This window comes from Echiichthys vipera, assembly GCF_963691815.1.
Source record: "Echiichthys vipera genome assembly, chromosome: 5".
Taxonomy (NCBI): domain Eukaryota; kingdom Metazoa; phylum Chordata; class Actinopteri; order Perciformes; family Trachinidae; genus Echiichthys; species Echiichthys vipera.
The window spans coordinates 27,924,189-27,944,106 of NC_139830.1; the positions used below are offsets into that span (position 1 = coordinate 27,924,189).

A 19,918-nucleotide genomic window follows, 5' to 3' on the forward strand; every position below is an offset into this window, starting at 1 on the left:
TTTGCTTTCCAAGATTTCACCACTGGATGGCAACAGTTGGTGCGACATATGACATGCTTCCCTGTCCTCGAAAGCTTTACCAGTGGTTTGAGAGCGAGGAATGCTGCACACTCTGCAACAACCCTAATGCAAATCTCCAGCACATCCTGTCAGGCTGTAAGATCACACTCTCCCAGGGACGCTACAGGTGGCGCCATGGTCCTGAGGAAGCTAGCAGAGGTGTTGGAGGGTTGTTGACAGGGCAGCAGAGGGGCACCACCTGCAGAGAACCACAGCTTCATCGGCTTCGTCACAGAAGGTGGGGGGAGAAGAGACACCAGGCCAAAAGAAACACCTAGGCCGTTCTCCCCTAACCAGGAGAGGAACATGAGAGTCAACCTTGACAGGCAGCTTTTTCCCGGTTGAGATCACTACTACATCGCTCCGCCCAGACATATTAGCGTGGTCCTCTAAGGCAAAATCCCTGCTCCTCATTGAGCTCACAGTACCAGCAGAGGAGGGGATCAGGGCAGCCTGATGGCTGGAAGACCACCATCTATCCAGTGGAAGTTGGATGCCGAGGCTATGTGGGGCAGTCAACCACATGCCTGACAGAGGAGGCTGAGAGCGCTGGGGAACCAACAACTAACCCCAACAAACAGCCACAGGGGGGAACACCTATCAGCTGCAGGGGGGGGGCAGGGAGACGTCCCTGTCACTGCTCCGCCACCAGGAGACATTTCAGGATTAAAGGAGCGAAACGTTGGTGATTGGTGGTTCCTGACTGATGACCCTGCAGCTGACCGTGGCCACCGGAGGAGGTACGACCGGCAGCAATGCCTAACAGGTGATTCCATCTCCCTGTTATCTCTACCATGGACGTGACAAGATGGAGGCTCTGAAAAGAACAGTCTTGCCGGCAGTTACATCTTACCGTCACGGAGGCAGCTAGAAACATGATAGCTCAATTGTTACAGATTAAGACTTTAACAAAACATCATAACTGTTACTTCTTCACACTCTGATGATAATCATTCTTTACATTTTTTAAACTCAAAATCTGACCCTATCTTACACATTGCACATTTTAATGCTAATGCTCATCTGCAGACAGCTGCCATCTGTTGGATGTCGATATGTTAACAGCATATTAACCTGAATACATTTAGTATGACATTTAGCATGTTGTATGTACTCTATTATGTATTTCTCTCCAATTAAATAATGTTGGTGCAAAATACACCGCAGCTGTTGCTCTTTGTGAAGGATTAACCACCAAACCTGCTGTTTCAGATCAAAAACATCATATTGACAAGTCAAATGAATTACTTATTATTCTGTTAGACAAGACTATTTTCCCTGCCTTATATTATTTCAACACAAGGCAGCTCCCTTTATGAATATAGATTTTCAGTAATTATATGGCTGCAAAGGAGCAAGTAAAAACATTTTAAATAAAGTTTAAATCACTTGCTCTTTGTGGAGATTTACTGTCTATTTAAATTTTATAAGCAACTTGCATTTATGTCTTTAAAGATATGCATGACTAATAAAGAATGATTTGTTTTGCATGCACTATGATATTGAAATGTTCATCTCAGTCAACTGTGGTACCTGTGGAATATCTCACCCGGTGCTGAAATGCAGATACCTGAATGGGGTGCATCCTTTCATAAAACAAGCTGATGCACTGTCACAATCAACCAACTGATTACAGATCTGATGAAGCTCCCACATGCTGCCTAATGCGATGCTGTAGATGAACCATCAGTGGAAACTCTTCTCTGCTGTATCACGGCAGCAGGCAGAACGCTTGTATTTTTAGCACTTCCGTCAAGTCAGTGGAAGTCACTGAGCAGCAAGCTGTAGCTGTGCAGGCTGCAGCTCTGCAGCTTTTACTGTAAACAGTCAGCCTGAAGGGTGGGCCTCTCTAAACAATGACAGCTAGTGCAGACCACAGGACAGCTGTGTTTGTGGTCCGTGTGTGTGTGTGTGCGTGGGAACTCAGAAGGATAGAAAATAATTAAGAAAGTCTAGTTCTGCATTTCTTCAGTGGCTTGTTTAGAGTTAACCATTTAATTTAGCATTAGTGTGCATTTACGCATGGCACGGTTGGTAAATTTAATAATACTGTATAAAGATTGTTTATAGTTTATTGTTGTCATAGAGACAATTATTTTACACATGCACATTACACAAAAAATAGGGGCGGCTGTGGGTCAGAGGTAGAGCAGATCGTCCTCTATCTTGGGCAAGACACTGAGCCCCTAATTGCTCCCTGTGGTGCGCGTGGGTGTGTGAATGTGGTGTGAATGGTTAGATTAGATTAGTTGGTATGTAGGTGTTCACTGCTACCAATATGAATGTCTGTGTGAATGGGTGAATGTGACAAATAGTCCATTTACCATAAAACGTGAGTAGAAAATGTTTCAAGGACAAACTACTTTGGATTTAGAATAGAAATGGAAATGAAACTAAAGAATACCTTTGGATGAGATGTGGATTCTAATTACTTTCATATTTCTTTACTTTTCTTGCAAGCTTATCAGAATGTTTCAACAGCTATCATCCTGACATGACACGTCCACAGAGGATGGATGCCAGCAGATCAAAGTTTGTTTTACTCATTCTGTTCCAGTCCTTCAGTGTGACGGGTTCTGTACAAACGTTCATGATCCCAGAGTTCTGATGATCTTAGTGAACATTTGTGCACGGTGTCATTCAAACATGGCACTAACGTTCATGTTCCCAGAGTCCTGATGATCTTAGTGAACATTTGTGCACGGTGTCATTCAAACATGGTACAAATGTTCATGATCCCAGAGTCCTGATGATCTTAGTGAACATTCATGCATGGTGTCATTCAAACATGGTACAAACGTTCATGATCCCAGAGTCCTGATGATCTAAGTGAACATTTGTGCACGGTGTCATTCAAACATGGTACAAATGTTCATGTTCCCAGAGTCCTGATGATCTTAGTGAACATTCGTGCACGGTGTCATTCAAACATGGTACTAACGTTCATGATCCCAGAGTCCTGATGATCTTAGTGAACATTTGTGCACGGTGTCATTCAAACATGGTACAAACGTTCATGATCCCAGAGTCCTGATGATCTTAGTGAACATTTGTGCACGGTGTCATTCAAACATGGTAGAAACGTTCATGATCCCCTCAGGATGAATTGGTAAAGCATGAACTTCTCATCTAGCGCCACCATCAGGTCCTCAGCTGTATTTTCTTTTGTAAGTACTCAGATCTGAGTAAAAGAAGCAATACTTAAATACATGTTAATGCTGCATTTTTACATTGAAGTAAAAGTATTTGCATCAAAATAAACAAAAAGTTAGTGGATTATAATTATGGATGCATTAATGTATTCATCACTTTAATGTTGCAGATGATAAAGGTACTTACCTGATTTATAGAGGCTGTGTAGATTAATCATGATATTACATCATTAATGAGGTGATTTTATATTTATCAAAGTAACTAAAGCTGTCAAATTAATTGAGTGCAGTAAAAATGTGTGTGTGTGTGTGTGTGTGTGTGTGTGTGTGTGTGTGTGTGTGTGTGTGTGTGTGTGTGTGTGTGTGTGTGTGTGTGTGTGTGTGTGTGTGTGTGTGTGTGTGTGTGTGTGTGTGTGTGTGTGTGTGTGTGTGTGTGTGTGTGTGTGTGTGTGTGTGTGTGTGTCATAAAGAGAGCGTTTCCAGAACATGACGGCAGGTGGGCGGGGTTTGGCGGCTCGCAGCCAATCAGAGGCCTGGGTGTTCGGAGTCAAACACAGCTGATGATGAGTCAGGGGCGAGAGCAGCCGAAAAGGTCCCACTTGTTGCTGAGCAGGACCGGCAGCTGACGGACGGAGATCTCCACTGATCCTTCTGCACCTCGATCCAGCCGGTGAACACGACCAGGAGCTCCCCTGCAGCCTCACAGCCGCCTCGGTGCTCGATCACTCCGCTGCCTCTGCCTCTCCGCGGCTCTCAGGTGAGGCGACACATATTCTGTTTAAGGTTTGCTCCATTCAGAGAGGGGAAGCGTCGGGGGTTTCACTTTACCTGGCGGGGATTACATATCGATTCTGTCATCTGAGGTAAAAAAAAAAAAAAAAAGAGATCCGTGTTTTGTTGATTTGGTCTTGTAGATTTGAGTTCCTACTGATGAGCTGTTCTGTGCCTGATCATTATTGCTGTTGCAATGATCACAGATGATGGAATCCGCTTTATTGGCCGGGCATGTGAACACAGGCGGTGCGGTATCTGCTGTGTGTAATCTAGGACAGGAATAGACACAGCAAAGCAGAACACAGGTAAACACAAAGAGTCAAATATGAGCAGAGAGAAGACAGTGGTGCAGAGCGCAGAGGCTGCTGGAATACATGTTAATAAGTGTGTACTTTAACTATGAAACTCCTTCATGTACTGCCTTCAGCGGATTGTCTCTGTTAATAACAACAGGGACACCCCCCTGACCGCATGAACACAGACCTCGGTCGATAATAACCCGTGTTACAGGCTCTGACTGACAGGGTCCCTGGGCTGTTCTACAGCATGCAGGTGTCCAAGGGTTCTTGAAGGTGCACAGGGGGAATTCCAGGTTTCTTAGCTCTCACACAGGCATATTTTTTCACTTTTTGACACTTCATATATGAAACGATTAATGGGATGATTGAAAAAGTACTTGTCAGATGATTTGACAATGAAAATAATTACATTTCTTGGCTTTAGATGTTTAAAAAATTAATGTTCCTCTATGACACACTTGAACCACAACCCCAAACATTTAAAGGTCTATCTAGGCTCACTTAACACTAACCCAATATATATATGTATATATATTTTTTTATTAGTTTATTTGAAAGGGGACAGTGCAATTTCATAAAACACATGATTACACATGGTTAAAAAAGCCAGAATTAGCCCGAAGGCTAGTTTTCATCTGTAGTCCCCTGGACATGATGTGAACTTACAATTTAAAAAAGAGAGAAGAAAAAAAGAAAGAAGCACACAATACATGTACAATATAATACAAAATACGTATGCAAACACTTACTATACAATTCAGAAAAAATACAACATCACAACATAACATTTATTATAACATTATAACATCAAAACAGACTTATCTTTTAATGTTTTAGTAGTTTTTAATATGTGTAACTGGTCGTAAAGATATTAATAAACCTCTGAGTGAATACGTTAATATGAAGTCTAGTGTCTGCAGGAACATTTAACATGAGCTAACACTCTGAGACCAAAGCTGGCTGTGTTTTACAGTGAACATTATCTGCACTTTACTGACTTTCAGTTGCTCATCATCACGAGGAGAACCACAAGCACATCGAAAATGAACATGTTTATGCTTCTTTCATTCATCGGCTTTACGACTTAATTAGCTTCTAGTTGAAGCAGCACTGCCTTTGAACATGAAGTGTTGCATTGATTAAAGTCATAAAAGCAAATCTGTCACAGCACATTATAACAGAGGCTGCATCCCTGTGTGTGAGCCGTTCAGCAGCATCAGCACTTCCACTGTGTACACTGTGTACACAGGCGGTTCAAAGCATTAACAAAGCCCCGCCGTCCCATCAATCGCACAAAGCAGGTGGAGGTAATACGCTCATAATATGTAAAAAAAAGTTATTGACGTTTCAAACCCCAGAAAACATGGAACTCAGAAATCTAAATAGGCATATTTGGATATTGTTGTATTTTTTTAAAAGTTGTGTCAACACCAATAAAGTCTCTAGATCTCAAGAAACAAGCTAATGTGTCCTTCAACAGTTCAAAACAATATTTAGGAACAATTTTCATTTAGTATCAAGCTGATAAAATAGCGTAAAGAGGGTCTGCAGGACCCCACACAGCCCATAAGGGTTAATACTGTAGTGCACTGTGTCATAATAACACAGGAGACATCCAGTGTTGGAGTCTTACCAAGTGGATTTACTCACTGTACTTAAGCATGTTGAGGTACTTGTAAAAATCAAGTTATTGATTAGCTTATCCTTCTATTCCACTACATCTCACAGGTAAACATTGTGCTTTTTACTGCACTGCATTTATTATTAATACAAAATATAATCAAGTGAACACATTATTGCATTCATAATTATAATCCAAATATAAAATAATAATAATAGACCATTCTTTATAACGAGTGCCTTTACTTTTGGCACTTTACGTTTATTTTGATGCTGATATTTTTGTACTTTAACTTAAAGTTAAGATCTCATGCGCTGTAATTGCGTTTGGTTTCAGATCTCACTTTCACTTGTTTTTTGGAAGCTGAACCGTCTGTAGTCATTGCTCTTTTGTTTGTTTGTTGGGCCATAGTAACTGTTTACCCACAATGATAGCAGAGGCCATAAAAACAGTATGCTGCTTCACCCAAAAGTGAGCTGAAGAGCGACTCTGGTGTGTTAGCACTAACTGTGCACTGCTTCTGATTTTCCCCGGCATGTCGCCACTGACACCCAGTTCATTATAATGCAAAGGGCTTTCATCATTGGGCCACAGGCTCAATCACCACTTGGTGACAGAAGTGACTTACAGATATTTATTTAAATGAAAACTATTAGTTTAAGTACGATTTTGAATGCAGTCAATTGAGTTAACAGAGTATTTCTACTAGATCTAAAAGATCTGAACCCTTGTTCATCACTGCAGACGTTAGTTTGGTTTGAAAGGATCAGTTCTAAATTCAAGAGACAATCAAACCTCAATGTTACACTTTAAACTCTTGCCTGTTGGTTTTAGAAACACTATGAAACAGAGCAGAAAGAGCAAAGTTCAACACGACAGAGTCGCCAACGCAGCTACTGATCAACCACACTGTCAGATGTGGTTCAGTGGGTGAACACACTTGACATTAGTTTCTATGAACTTTGGTGTTCACTGCAGTCTCACTGTTCCTGCAGCATGTTTGTCCCAGTGGACCGTTTTAGCGGTGGAGGTCTTTATCAGCGCTCCTCCTAACTACCCAGCTCCTCCTCTGTTTTCTCCAAACAATTCACTGTTGTGGCTGGAAACATTAAATGCATCACATCCTGTGTTCCGGAAAATATTTCCAAGAAAGAGCTACCCGGGTGTTTACATCTGCAAAATGTTACTTTACGTCATATAACACTACATCGTGTTTGACACCTTTTATCTGAACAACAGCCAAGAGTGAGTACCCAGCCCTAACCATTTTACTGCACTATCAATACTTGAAGTACATTTAGCTGATTTTTTTTTTTTTTTACTTAAGTGAGGTTATGTGAAGCAGGCTCCTTATAGTATACTGTCTAAAAAAGCAACAATAGACTAGATCTAATCACTTGTGCATTGAAAACAAACTGTTAGGGTGCACTCACTCACGCACTGCTTTAGGGTACTTGTCACCCCCTCCCTCTCCCCCTGCGCTCCAGGCCCGTTGGTACTCACACTACCTGGGCCTCGGGAAATGCTTCTTGCTGCCTATACGTCATCACGCCTTAACACGTCTCACGCATTGATGACGTCATCGCGATGCGTCACTTTGTTTACAAATCTTTCCATAGACCTCAGAGTTTTTGTGCGTCTTGTCGACTGTTTTTGAATATTTTCATCGACCAAATCTGCAGTAAACACTCCACCTCCGCATCACACCAACGTGAACCTTTCACCGCCATTGTTTTAAATGTCCACGCATGGTCCGTCTTTTTTTTTTCTATGTCCCAACAGGCGCACAGGAAATGACGACAGAACCGCCGTAGGCCTCGTGCTCGTACACGTGCAAAGTGCTTTACAAAATCCCACCTCTCTCAAACGGGCCGTGGTTGGCAACCGTACCACATCTAGGAGCACTCACACTGGACTTTAGCCGTGAAGCGTGTTTGGGCACGGTACGGATGGACAGTGTGAGTGCGCCCTAAGTTAACACAGTGGCCTCTGTTGTTGTAACCTAAAGCTCGGTCATGAGTCAATGATGGAGAGGAGACAAAATAACAAAAGCTCTGACACAGTCTGTGTGTTTGCTTTGTCATCTGCAATACAAAATCCACATCGAGGCCCCTGAGGGGTGAAGTCACCTGCAGTACAGCTCAAACAAGCTGTCATTCATGTTTCCCTTCAGTCCTCACCGACCCGAGTCAAAGTAGAGCCAGATTGTGATATTTCAAGGCTCACCAGAGTGTTTGTACTGATTCTGATTGTGTTGATGCGTCACATCGTTCAACTTTGAGTCAAAAGCTTGTGAAAATGTTGACCTGACTCGGCCAGATGGATGGATTCTCATTTGCTCTGCATATCCATCTGGGAACTCTCCTTTGGAGATCTTTTGGGAAGGGGCAGTAATACTGGTTGTTGATTGGATAAACCATCTGTCTGTCACTAACATACGGCGAATGACGTACTAACAGTGTTGAGGCATAGCATAGACAATGTGGCCTGAGCCATGTTACTGTGTAATGTCAGCAGTGGAATGTGCTGTACTTGATTACAGTACTTGTACTTTTCTTGATTATTTCCATTTTATACTCCTTTATACATCCACTCACTACATTAGTTTTAAATCCTTAGTTACTTTACAGATTTAGATTGATACAAATATAATCAGTATGTAAATGAGCTCCGCATTTGCCAGCTGCAACATTAAAGCGATGAACACATTAATGCATCAATATTATATCCTAATATTATCATATTATAAGATCTGATTACTTCTTCCACTGTGAATGTCTGTTTGAAAAAAAAGAGAAACGGTCTTGATTTAGCAGCAGTTAGCGTGTGAAACGGACTTTTATTTTTAAAAAGCCATTTTAATTATCTAAAGTCACGATAATTGTCTTTCCAACTTGATAAACATTACAGCAGAAGTTCTAATATCACAGAGGGCTGTGATGACTAAGATGCAGACTTCCCACGCAGGCTGTGGTCACATAAGATGGAGCTGTGAATGTGTGTGTTTCAGTGTTTTTGTGTGTGTGTGTGTGTGGCTGGCATGCTGAGGCGGTGGAGTGGGGGGCTCCCTCTCTCCCTCACCGCTCCAGAGATGACTGGCATCCCTCCTGTCATGAAAGCACAAAACACACACATTAAAGACGGCAGACACCTACACACACATTGGCACATATGAAAAAAACTCACGGTGGCATTTAGGCTGACACTGCTGCGTGTCTGTGAAGAGCACTGCAAGTCATCTGGAGAAAGAGTTTGGGTTGCTGCGGTGGGGGTGACAGGTTTCTGTTTTGTTTGCTGCTCAGCTGCTGCACTGTCAGATGATAGGTCGGTGTCCATTGCCACCAATATGAATGTCTGTGTGAATGTGACAAATAGTGTAAAACTATACAAGTCCATTTACCATAAAACGTGAGTAGAAGATGTTACAAGGACAAACTTTGGATTTAGATTAGAAATGAAACTAAATAATACCTTTGGATGAGATGTGGATTCTAATTACTTTCATATTTCTTTACTTTTCTTGCAAACTCATCAGAATGTTTCAACAGCTATCATCCTGACATGACACGTCCACAGAGGATGGATGCCAGCAGATCAAAGTTTTCACTGATTCTGTTCCAGTCCTTCAGTGTGACGGGTTCTGTACAAATGTTCATGATCCCAGAGTCCTGATGATCTTAGTGAACATTTGTGCGCGGTGTCATTCAAACATGGTACAAACGTTCATGTTCCCAGAGTTCTGATGATCTTAGTGAACATTCGTGCACGGTGTCATTCAAACATGGTACTAACGTTCATGATCCCAGAGTCCTGATGATCTTAGTGAACATTTGTGCAGAGTGTCATTCAAACATGGTACTAATGTTCATGTTCCCAGAGTCCTGATGATCTTAGTGAACATTCGTGCACGGTGTCATTCATACATGGTACTAACGTTCATGATCCCAGAGTCCTGATGAGCTTAGTGAACATTTGTGCCCGGTATCGTTCAAACATGGTACAAACGTTCATGATCCCCTCAGGATGAATTGGTAAACCACCATCAGGTCCTCAGCTGTATTTTCTTTTGTACGTACTCAGATCTGAGTAAAAGTAGCAATACTTAAATACATGTTAATGCTGCATTTTTACATTGAAGTAAAAGTATTTGCATCAAAATAAAAAGTTAGTGGATTATAATGATCGATGCATTAATGTATTCATCACTTTAATGTTGCATTACCTGCTTTATAGATGCTGGCTAGATTAATCTATGATATTACATCATTTAATAGTTGATTTTATCTGCATCTGCAAAGTAACTAAAGCTGTCAAATTAATTGAGTGCAGTAAAAGTGTGTGTGTGTGTGTGTGTGTGTGTGTGTGTGTGTGTGTGTGTGTGTGTGTGTGTGTGTGTGTGTGTGTGTGTGTGTGTGTGTGTGTGTGTGTGTGTGTGTGTGTGTGTGTGTGTGTGTGTGTGTGTGTGTGTGTGTGTGTGTGTGTGTGTGTGTGTGTGTGTGTGTGTGTGTGTGTGTGTGTGTGTGTGTGTGTGTGTGTGTGTGTGTGTGTGTGTGTGTGTGTGTGTGTGTGTGTGTGTGTGTGTGTGTGTGTGTGTGTGTGTGTGTGTGTGTGTGTGTTTGTGTTTAATTACCTGTGTTACTATAAACAGCTCTTAGACTGACACGGTCTCAGGAGGTTTTCAGGCGAGCAGAGGTTTGGCAGGTCCCTGAGGTGTTTATTTCAGGAGTCCTCCAGTGTACTCCAGGTGTTCAAGGGTTTATTTAAGGTCATTGAGGGAACTTCAGGTTTCTTCACTCTCCTTCACTGTGTCTCTTTTTGCATGGTTCAGAGGTTTGTAGAGTTTCAGGGGGCTGTTTTAAGAGTTTATTTCCACTATAATTAAATAGTTGGTTAATCAATTAGTCAATCAACAGAATAATTAATCACCAACCTCTTGTCGTTTTCCAGTGAAGGCACGGTGTGTTCTCTGGTTATCATCAAATGAGAGGATTTATTATATAGTAATAATTATGGTTGTGTTACCGAAGTTGCTTTATGGCACAAACTGTCTCTTCCAGTAAAAATGCTTTGGAATAAGTTCCAGTATAGAGCTGCAGCGACTGGTTTATCAGTGGATTAATTGATTGACTGAAAAAAACCTGAAAACTTTCTCTTGTAATGTTGAATGCTGCTGTCAGTGTTTGAAGGTTTCGCAGGGCGCAGACATGCAGCCGGGGGTTCAAATCTTTTTGAGTTTAAAAAACAAATGGAAACTATGATGGATGCAGCTGCTCAGGGACCAACAGGTGAAGCCAGCAGAGATGTGGTGGCAGGTGTGAAGGAACACAGAAGCCGGTGCTTTCACAGCTGAAAACATACTTAGATTGAAAAAAAAAAACATTTTTCTCCCCTTTTACTAGAGCTGCTCATGGTGTGACTACTGCTTCCTGTTCACGGACACTTTGTCTGGACATCACAGTGTGTGTTTGTGTGTTCTGCTCCTGACTCTTCATCTTGGTTGTGTGTTAAGGAAGTCTGGTTTGATGTCTGCGTCAGTCCTGTATCCATCGCAGTGTGGACGCGTCAGTCTGGTCTGTGGACTCCTCCTCCTGGTCTCCTCACCTCTCCTCACAGCAGGTACGATCTCTGACCCCCCCGGTTCCCCCAAACCCCAATATTCATTCATGCATTCATTCCTTAAGGCTCTACTTTGGTTTCTCCTTCATCCATTGTAGCAGACAGGCGAACGTTATACACAGAGTTCGAGTGGAAGCTATGGTGGCCCTGAGAGCTCACCAAGCTAAAAATAGAGAAAACACAACCAGATTCAGCAACACTGCGAAAAGATGCACATGGCTAGGACACACTTGTTGTTGCCATGGTTTTTGTCTTGTGATGTTATTTAAGCTGGCTTTCCATCAGTGGTGTTGGAAAATAAACTAACACAGAGTTCAGTGTTTTGGTTTATTACCTCCGCTGAGAAAGTTGTGTATAGTTTGTCTGGTTGTCAGCAGGATTACGGAAAAACTACCTGCCTGATTTTCATGAAACTTGGTGAACGTTAGTAGTACCAGCCAAAGAAGAACCTACGTTTCCAACCAGATTGGAATCACCCGGCAGATACACAAATTACTTTTTCCCTTTCCTTAAAGTCATAATCCGTAAGATTTGAGATACATTGTTTCTAGCATCCTCTGTGGCGGTAAGATGTAACTGCAGGCGAGCCTGTTATTTCAGAGCCTCCATCCTTCAGGGTCGCTACGGGTGTTGACTTTTTTATTTTTTGCTCTTTTGTAAACTAAATTGAAACACATTCACGTCTCTACTTCCAGTCCGTCCCCCATATGTTACCCTCTTAAATCCCGCCTTTACATCTATGGAGGGAATGTCTCCACAGACACTCGTGTCGTGTTGCAAACACAAATTAAGTCAAGTCAACTTTATTTATATAGCACATGTCATACATAATAGAATGCAACACAATGTGCTTTACATAAAAAGTATGTGTTGTTATAAATCAAGTGGAAGTGCAGAAAAAAAGAGTGTTAAATGGCCCTCCACGATGGGCGAAAAAAAGGGCGCCACAGAAAATGACACAAAGATTGAGCCATTCACTTAATCTTGATTCTCCATGTTATTTCCAAAAAGATTATCCAATAATTGGTGGTTTTATTGGACATTCGCATTGGTCAAGATGTTTTCTCTCAGTGATCTGCAGTGTGCTGAGCTCTCAGGGCTGTAGAAAGGTCTGCTTTACTGTCATCTGATGATGCATTGTATCATTGTATTTTCTAATGAAAGCTTTGTTATATTGATTGATTCTCAAAAAGATTCAAAAATGTTCTTCTACTCATGTTCTGAAATATTTGATAGAACCTTGGATTTAATGATGACTAGACGATAACTGCTGCATATTAGTACTAATGTGTGAAATATGTGACTGTCTAATTATGTCATTGAAATGTGCCAGACAGCAAGTTTCAGGATGTACACACTTTCTGTTCAGTGTGTGGTTCTTCCTCTTCTTATCAGAACCCTACAGTTTATATTGTGATCAACCTTCGAGAGCCACAGTCATAATTGCTTTTCCTCTGATGTCGTGACACCATTTTGACGTTTTTCATCATAGCTTCATTTCTAGTGATTTTCCACTCGCAGCCTCACACTTGACCTACTCTTCGCATGTTGATGTTTTGGGTGAAGGAGCTAACGCGTGCAGTGGAAACCATAATGTTGCAGACGCAGACTTTTGAGATGGAAGGTGGAGAAACAGAGGAAGTGGGTGACAGCGTTGGCTGCTCTGCCCATTGGGTATCGTGGAGGTGGTTGTGGGCAACATTTTGATGCTGGAAAAAAAGCTCCCAGTATGCAGCATCCATTCATGTTCACACACGTTTAAATATAAATACCTCAACCAAATCCTGATCCTCTATAAAGCCTTTAACTCACTATGTTTACAATAACACAACCGCTGTGTTCTGTGTTTCTGCAGGCCGACTGAGTAACTGCACTCACCCTCTGGTGCCAGAACATGGAGGTTTCCGCTGTGATCCGTCACCGTGTCGAGGTTTCCCCCACAAGAGCTCCATCCACTTCTTCTGTGAGCCGGGACACCACGTCAACAACAAGGTCCGTGTCTCCAGGTGCCGCCACGGGAGATGGCAGCCTCCGATCCCTGCCTGTGTCCCCATCAGAGGTAAGAGTTCAGAGGACTGAAGACTCTGGGTCCTAACAAGGAAGATGTTTGCTTTCTGAGGATCTGTTGAGGTTGTTTTGTATGAATTGATTTTTCTTTGCTGGTAAATGAATGAAAGAAGAAGCAAAGGTAAAGGATAAATTAAACATTTTTATTTCTCACATATTCAACATATTTCTATGTTGTGCAGTGAAATCCTTTGTTGCCCCTTCTAGTAATATGTTTGACAAAATAAATAACAAAAATAAAATTTACAACAAAGAAAAATCAATGAATAGTTCAAAGGAAACAAGGTATAGACTGCAGCAGCACCATCTTGGATCATATTCAGCGTGAGACCCATTTTAATCAGATAAACAACGATTGGTCGATTTATCGATTAGTCCTTTAGGTCATTTTTTAAGGAAAATACCAAAGATTTTCTGGTTTCAGCCTCTGAAATATGAGAATGTGCTTCTTTGTTGTTTTACTTTAGTTTAGACAGTGAGAAAGAGAGACTGTGAGAGACAGAGAGAAAGAGAAAGAAAGAGAGAGAGAGACAGTGAGAGAAAGAGAGAGAGAGACAGTAAGAGAAAGAGAGCGACAGTGAGAGAAAGAGAGCGACAGTGAGAGACAGAGAGAAAGAGAGAGAGAGAGACAGTGAAAGACAGAAAGAAAGAGAGAGAGACAGTGAGAGACAGAGAGAGAGAGACAGTAAGAGAAAGAGAGCGACAGTGAGAGAAAGAGAGCGACAGTGAGAGACAGAGAGAAAGAGAGAGAGAGAGAGAGAGAGACAGTGAAAGACAGAAAGAAAGAGAGAGAGACAGTGAGAGACAGAGAGAAAGAAAGAGTGAGACAGTGAAAGACAGAGAGAAAGAGAGAGAGAGACAGCTAGAGACAGAGAGAGAAAGAGAGAGCGAGCTCTTGCTTGTAGCAGAGAGGATATTTGACTGTGGCCTTCAGTGTTTGTACGGTCCGCTCCCTCTGGGTTCTGAGTTCGGACTCTATTTGGAGTTTATTAGTAATCAAATGTTCTCTCACGACTCGAAACATCTCTTGACATTTTCCAGCAGCCCGGGGCATCGCAGCGTTCCTCAGCGATTAGCCCAGTTTAGAATCTGCTCATGACTCAGCGCAACGTTGACCCTGATGCTTTTAACATGGATTAGTCATTTTACGACTTCTGCTTCGGAGCGTTCAGGAAGCAGACAGTCTGTCATTGTTGACGTTGGTCTATGAGCTTTGATTCCCAGTGGACTTACCGACACTTCAAATATTTGTGGACTGCAGCCATGAGATGTCTCCAACAAAAGGACCTCTCAGAGGGCCTTTAAAAGAGCAGCCAGCGGGGGAATGTAACCGCATTTACTCTAGTTCTGTTCTATGTATCCTTCTTAAGTACAGTTATTGAGATACTCTCCATGCTACGTTATACTTGTACGCCACTACATCACAGGTTCATGCGGTACTTTAGTTACTCAGAAGATTTGCATACAAAAATACGAGTTGTGGCAGATTAGCAATTAAAAGTGCTGATAATTGTAATGTCTTAGTAATAATGTTGAGATTTGGACTGCTGCTTGGAAAAACACTGTGAAGGTGTCACTGTGGGCTCACAATCAATGGATTAATGGGGAAAATAATCAGCAGATGAATCCATAATGAAAGTAATCAGGACTTTTACAGTGTTTGTTTACAGTGTACAGTCCATCACTGAGATAAACCCTTTATTTACCCTTTGGTATATTTAAATTGTATTTTTACTTGGCTTCACGTTCAGACTTTACCCTCTGCAGTCCATAAGTGACTTCTGTCTCAATGAATCCGATCTGATTCTGAACGATCAGCACTAAAGCTAAAACCTCATTAAACCTCGGAGCCCCTTGGGGCTGATACCTCTAATGCAAACACAGCAGTATTTGTTGACCTACTTATCAAGAAGAAGTCAGACTCTGTGCAGAAGATTTACTTTCCTCAGAACAGCTCCGACTTCCTCTGTCGCCATTCACTCAAACGCGCTGCGACGGGAAGTCAGGGTGCAGAAAGAGGAAGCGGGCGAAGCCACCGTGATAACCATTAAACATTTCCTCTGCGTTGACGCTGTCAGAGCCTCATGGAAAGCTTCATGTTGTATTATCGCGGCTCAGAGAAACCACAGAAGTAGATCAAAACCTCCTCTCCTAGATCGAAATAAATAAAATAGAACAAACGATATAAAAGTAGCCCTAAAGGAAGGATTATATATTCCTTACGTTACGTATGCTAACACAAATACTTACAACCAGTAGCATTTTCATTATTAAGTAATTCATAGATTACATTCGAGTCTCTGCAAATATGTTTTAATACATGCTTAATTAGCAAAAAGATGTGTATAAATAGTAGAGATAGAGAACTTTGGTTATGGTGAGAATGAGGGTATCAGCACAATAGCAAACATAACTAAATAACACAAAAGTCTCGAAAGATTTAAGAATTGAATTGATTAAATGTGGAAACATAGTGAGCCCAAAAAAACATCTTTTAAATAAATTGCTTGTTTGACCAATTGTTTGTCTGAAACCATCAAATATTAACTGTACACTCGCGTACTGTAAGAAGTAAAAAAGCAGTTTCAGATCTGTGAAGCTGGAACGAGCAAACGTTCGGTCATCGACAGATACAGCAGCTATAGATAAAAGGTACTCTGTCAGTGTCTGTGGTTTTTGTTCTGCTTCAACATTTGTCCTCCTCCTCAGAAGGGCCGAACATGAACTCTGATGACAGGGCGAGCGACTCTATGCCCAGCATGGCCACAACAGCAGTGGGCGTGTCCATTTTCCTGCTCACCACCACTGCCTGCCTGGTCGTCAAGTCCCGCCTCTACCCCTGTCAGTCACACAGGTGAGGATAAGATTATAGAAGGAGTAAAATGATTTGCTGCAATGATTCACATCAGAGGGGGAAACACTTCTGCTGTTGCTAGTGGGAATATTGTAGAACAGCAGCGTCTCTGCACCGTCATATACAGCATATATACAGTATATACACTGATCATAATTAGACAAAAGTAACCATTGTGTCAGGAGAGAAGATTTCAACAATGTTTTCTTCAGGCTATAGGATTAAATAATAAACAGGAAGTGTAGAGGCCACAGCTTTGAATGGCTTCAGCACAGCTGATTGGGAGACAGTTACAGTGAAAGTATTGCATGTTGCTGAAGGAGGTTCACATAAACATTTGCATTCACCCTGCCATGTAGCTGTATAAGAGGCCCAACTCCTGCTGCAGAAAACATCCCCCAATCCATGAAACTTGCTCCTTCCACTCACCGTGTGCAGAGACAGATCCTTGTCCTGGTCACCACTGAACTGGCGACCAACTCCAGCTGCAGTGTTAAATTGATTCCCCATTGAGAGTCTTCTCATAATCCTGTCCTGAAATCTTGAAATCACAGACTGTGAACGCCCAACCTCGCTCTGATGGCTGAGAGGGTCATCCCTTTGGCCTTCATCTGGACAAACTGCTGTCTCAGGGTTTCAGTCTCCTTAGAGCAGCTTCCATCTTACAAAGTAACCAGGAGAGCTGCAGATAAATAGGGTGTGTCCAACAATGAAGTCAGTTATCACCAGGTGCAGATTAACACTAATAACTGGGAGGGATCTGAAAGTGTTCTCTAATTTTCATCACTGCTTCTTTCCCACAAAATAAAGGTTTTTGTTGAAGTGCCTGGGTTATTTAAAAAAACATTCTAGGACAGCAGGGGTTTATCCACAATAGATATTCTATCAAATTTTAAACAATAAAAAATAACAGAATAAATAAATAAATCAAGTTTTAATAGTTTGTTCTCTAATTTGATCGCCACTGTGTATATATATATATATATATATATATATATATATATATATATATATATACATATATGTATATATGGTATAGCTGTGACATCACAGCTGTACAGAAGTCCTAACGGCTCGTTTAAAGGCACTGTTTCTGAATACAGGCTGAGTGCATTTCTCTGTGGGTTCAGCGTTTTAATACAGTATGTAACAGCTCAACCTGCTTGATGATCAAAAAAGATGTAAACCTCCTTTTAAGGTTTTTAGATTACCCAGAAAGTTTTTAAACTTCTCAAACTATTCCTGCATTTGATCATTCTTGTTCTTAGATCTAGAAAAAAAATTACTATTTGTATGATTTGTCAAGCACTGTTCGATGTAATATGACTGGTCCCAGTACTCTTGGTATTGGTATTACTTTAAGGGTACTGGTGTTCTTTTTTTAAACAATACTCAGCTCTTTAGACCTCCTATCTACTGGATACCTTCAGGAACACCTTAATAGGAAACACCTTAATAGGAATTTCATGTAAATGCAGTCAGGAGATTCAGTGTGTGTAATTCTCTGTGTGTCCCAGCAGCCGCCGCTCCTCAGACCAGCTGGACCTGATGGTGGACGGACTTCCTGTCTCCCTTCCCTCCTACGAGGAGGCAGTGTACGGCAGCTGGGGGCAGCGCCTCCCTACCTGCTCTGCGCCGGGACCCACCCAGCTCCTACTGGCTCAGGAGGCTTCTGGCTGTCACCCGTCGTCTCTCAACAACCAGTCAGACGGCAGTCACCGCCCCCTCCTGTCCAGCCCTGACAACGCCCCGCCCCCTTACGAGGAGGTCCAGTCATCACATCCCAGGGACAGGAGGAGCGACGGGGACAAGGACACTTGATTGACCCACTGTGGGGTTCATATGTGACTACATGTTGTTTAGCGTGACAGATTTTGATTGACAGCTGCAGTGGTTACCCTGCACATGGAAAGACTAAAACACAGACTGACGCAGACCTGCACTTTTCCTGAGTGGCTGCAGCTCACCAGCATCAGGACACTCGGTCCAATCACACGCTAGTTTAGACGAAGCACATAAGCTCTGATTGGCCATTTTTTCCACTGAAGAGGACTAAAGTTCATGTATACATGAAATATTGACTGTATATTGTGTTTATGTGCTGTCCTGTGAAAGCCTTTATATCCTGATGCCTTGTTTTCAGTGAGATGAAAATATATTCTTCTAAATTCTAAATAATTTTTTCAACAATATTTTAAATGAGAATGCTTCAGTTTTCAGTATTGCTCTGAAGACGTCGTCCAACCTTTTCCCGTCAGTGACAGGGCCGATCGTGTTGTTGCAGAAACCTTGTATGTTTCCCCGGCAACCGATTCTATTCCATTTCTGCTTCTTCTTCTTCTGTGCAGCGTTTCTCACTGCAGCGTTGTGGATTTGAAGCCAGCATGGTGCACAGCAGTGGTGGAAGAAGTATTCAGATCCTTTACTAACATACTAATACCCAATCTAAGTAAAAGCCTTGAAATCAAACCTTACTTAAGTAAAACAAAAAAAGTATTGTCAGCAAAATTAACTGAAAGTACTCAAAGTGAAAGTCTGTATAGTGCAGTCACATGTTCCCTGTCAGTGTGTTTCTGTTATATCTGATGTTTGTGGATTCATATTGCTGCTGCATTAATGTTGTGTTTTCCTGCTGTAGATGTTTCAGGTTGAGCTCATCTGAACTCCTTTATAAACTGTTGGGTAGTTTCATCTGCATCAATGCATCAGATTCTATCAGATCCTCATATGTTTGTAGTGTTGCTGTCCTGTGAGAACCACGTATCTCTAAAAAGTCCACTTTTCATGGTTTCAGCTTTGTGACCATGCATTTTCCAGCTGGTCCAAGAGGCTTTTTAAAGATTTAGCTGAAGAAGGAGGAGAAGTTTCTCAACACATACAGGAACACTTCATCCTTCACTTCATCACAAACATTCAACATCAACACATCGGACATGTGGAAAGAAACTCAAGCTGTCAGACAAATGTAGTGGAGTAGAAAGTACAATATTTACCTCTGAGATGTAGAGGCGTAGAAGAGTAAAGTTGGAAATACTCAGGTTAAGTACAAGTACCCTTAATTTGTACTTGGTTACATTCCACCACTGGTGTGCAGACTGTGGGGCAACAGTGTGATGTGTACAGCAGATCTTTAGAGAAGTGTTTCCCCTGTGTTTATTCAGCAGTTAGTGAAGACATTTTTTAATATATTTTGATTCTTTTAAATGTACAGTGAAAAAGAATCTGAAATAATTGTACATGTTTTTGCCCTTGGTGGCATTGGTGCAGACACATAGGTGCTTTCAACAGTTTTCTTTCCACAACCTGCAAAGAAAAAGAAAAGAAAAAAACCGAAGTTGGACCACATGACCTGAGAGTCATCAAACATTGACTGTGTCCTCACTTCACCGGCTGCTTCCCTCTCTGTACCTCTATAACCTCTGCAGAGCGACTGACGCCTTCATGGACTTTGAATGTATTTTATGTTTCATATTGT

General features: G+C 41.7%; 1 protein-coding gene across 2 annotated transcripts; it reads left to right on the top strand.

Annotated features, from left to right (window-relative positions):
• Positions 1–3,828: 3,828 nt before the first annotated feature.
• Positions 3,829–19,918, top strand: LOC310947195 (sushi domain-containing protein 6). Of its 2 annotated transcripts, none has more exons than XM_083913927.1 (5): positions 3,829–3,969; positions 11,416–11,522; positions 13,378–13,581; positions 16,299–16,443; positions 17,961–19,918. In XM_083913927.1, exons 2-5 carry the CDS (start codon positions 11,429–11,431, stop codon positions 18,262–18,264), a joined length of 747 nt encoding a protein of 248 aa, XP_083770053.1. In that variant the 5' UTR covers positions 3,829–3,969; positions 11,416–11,428; the 3' UTR covers positions 18,265–19,918. The 2 variants fall into 2 exon arrangements, with proteins under 2 accessions (XP_083770053.1, XP_083770054.1); XM_083913928.1 differs by having other exon boundaries at positions 17,964–19,918.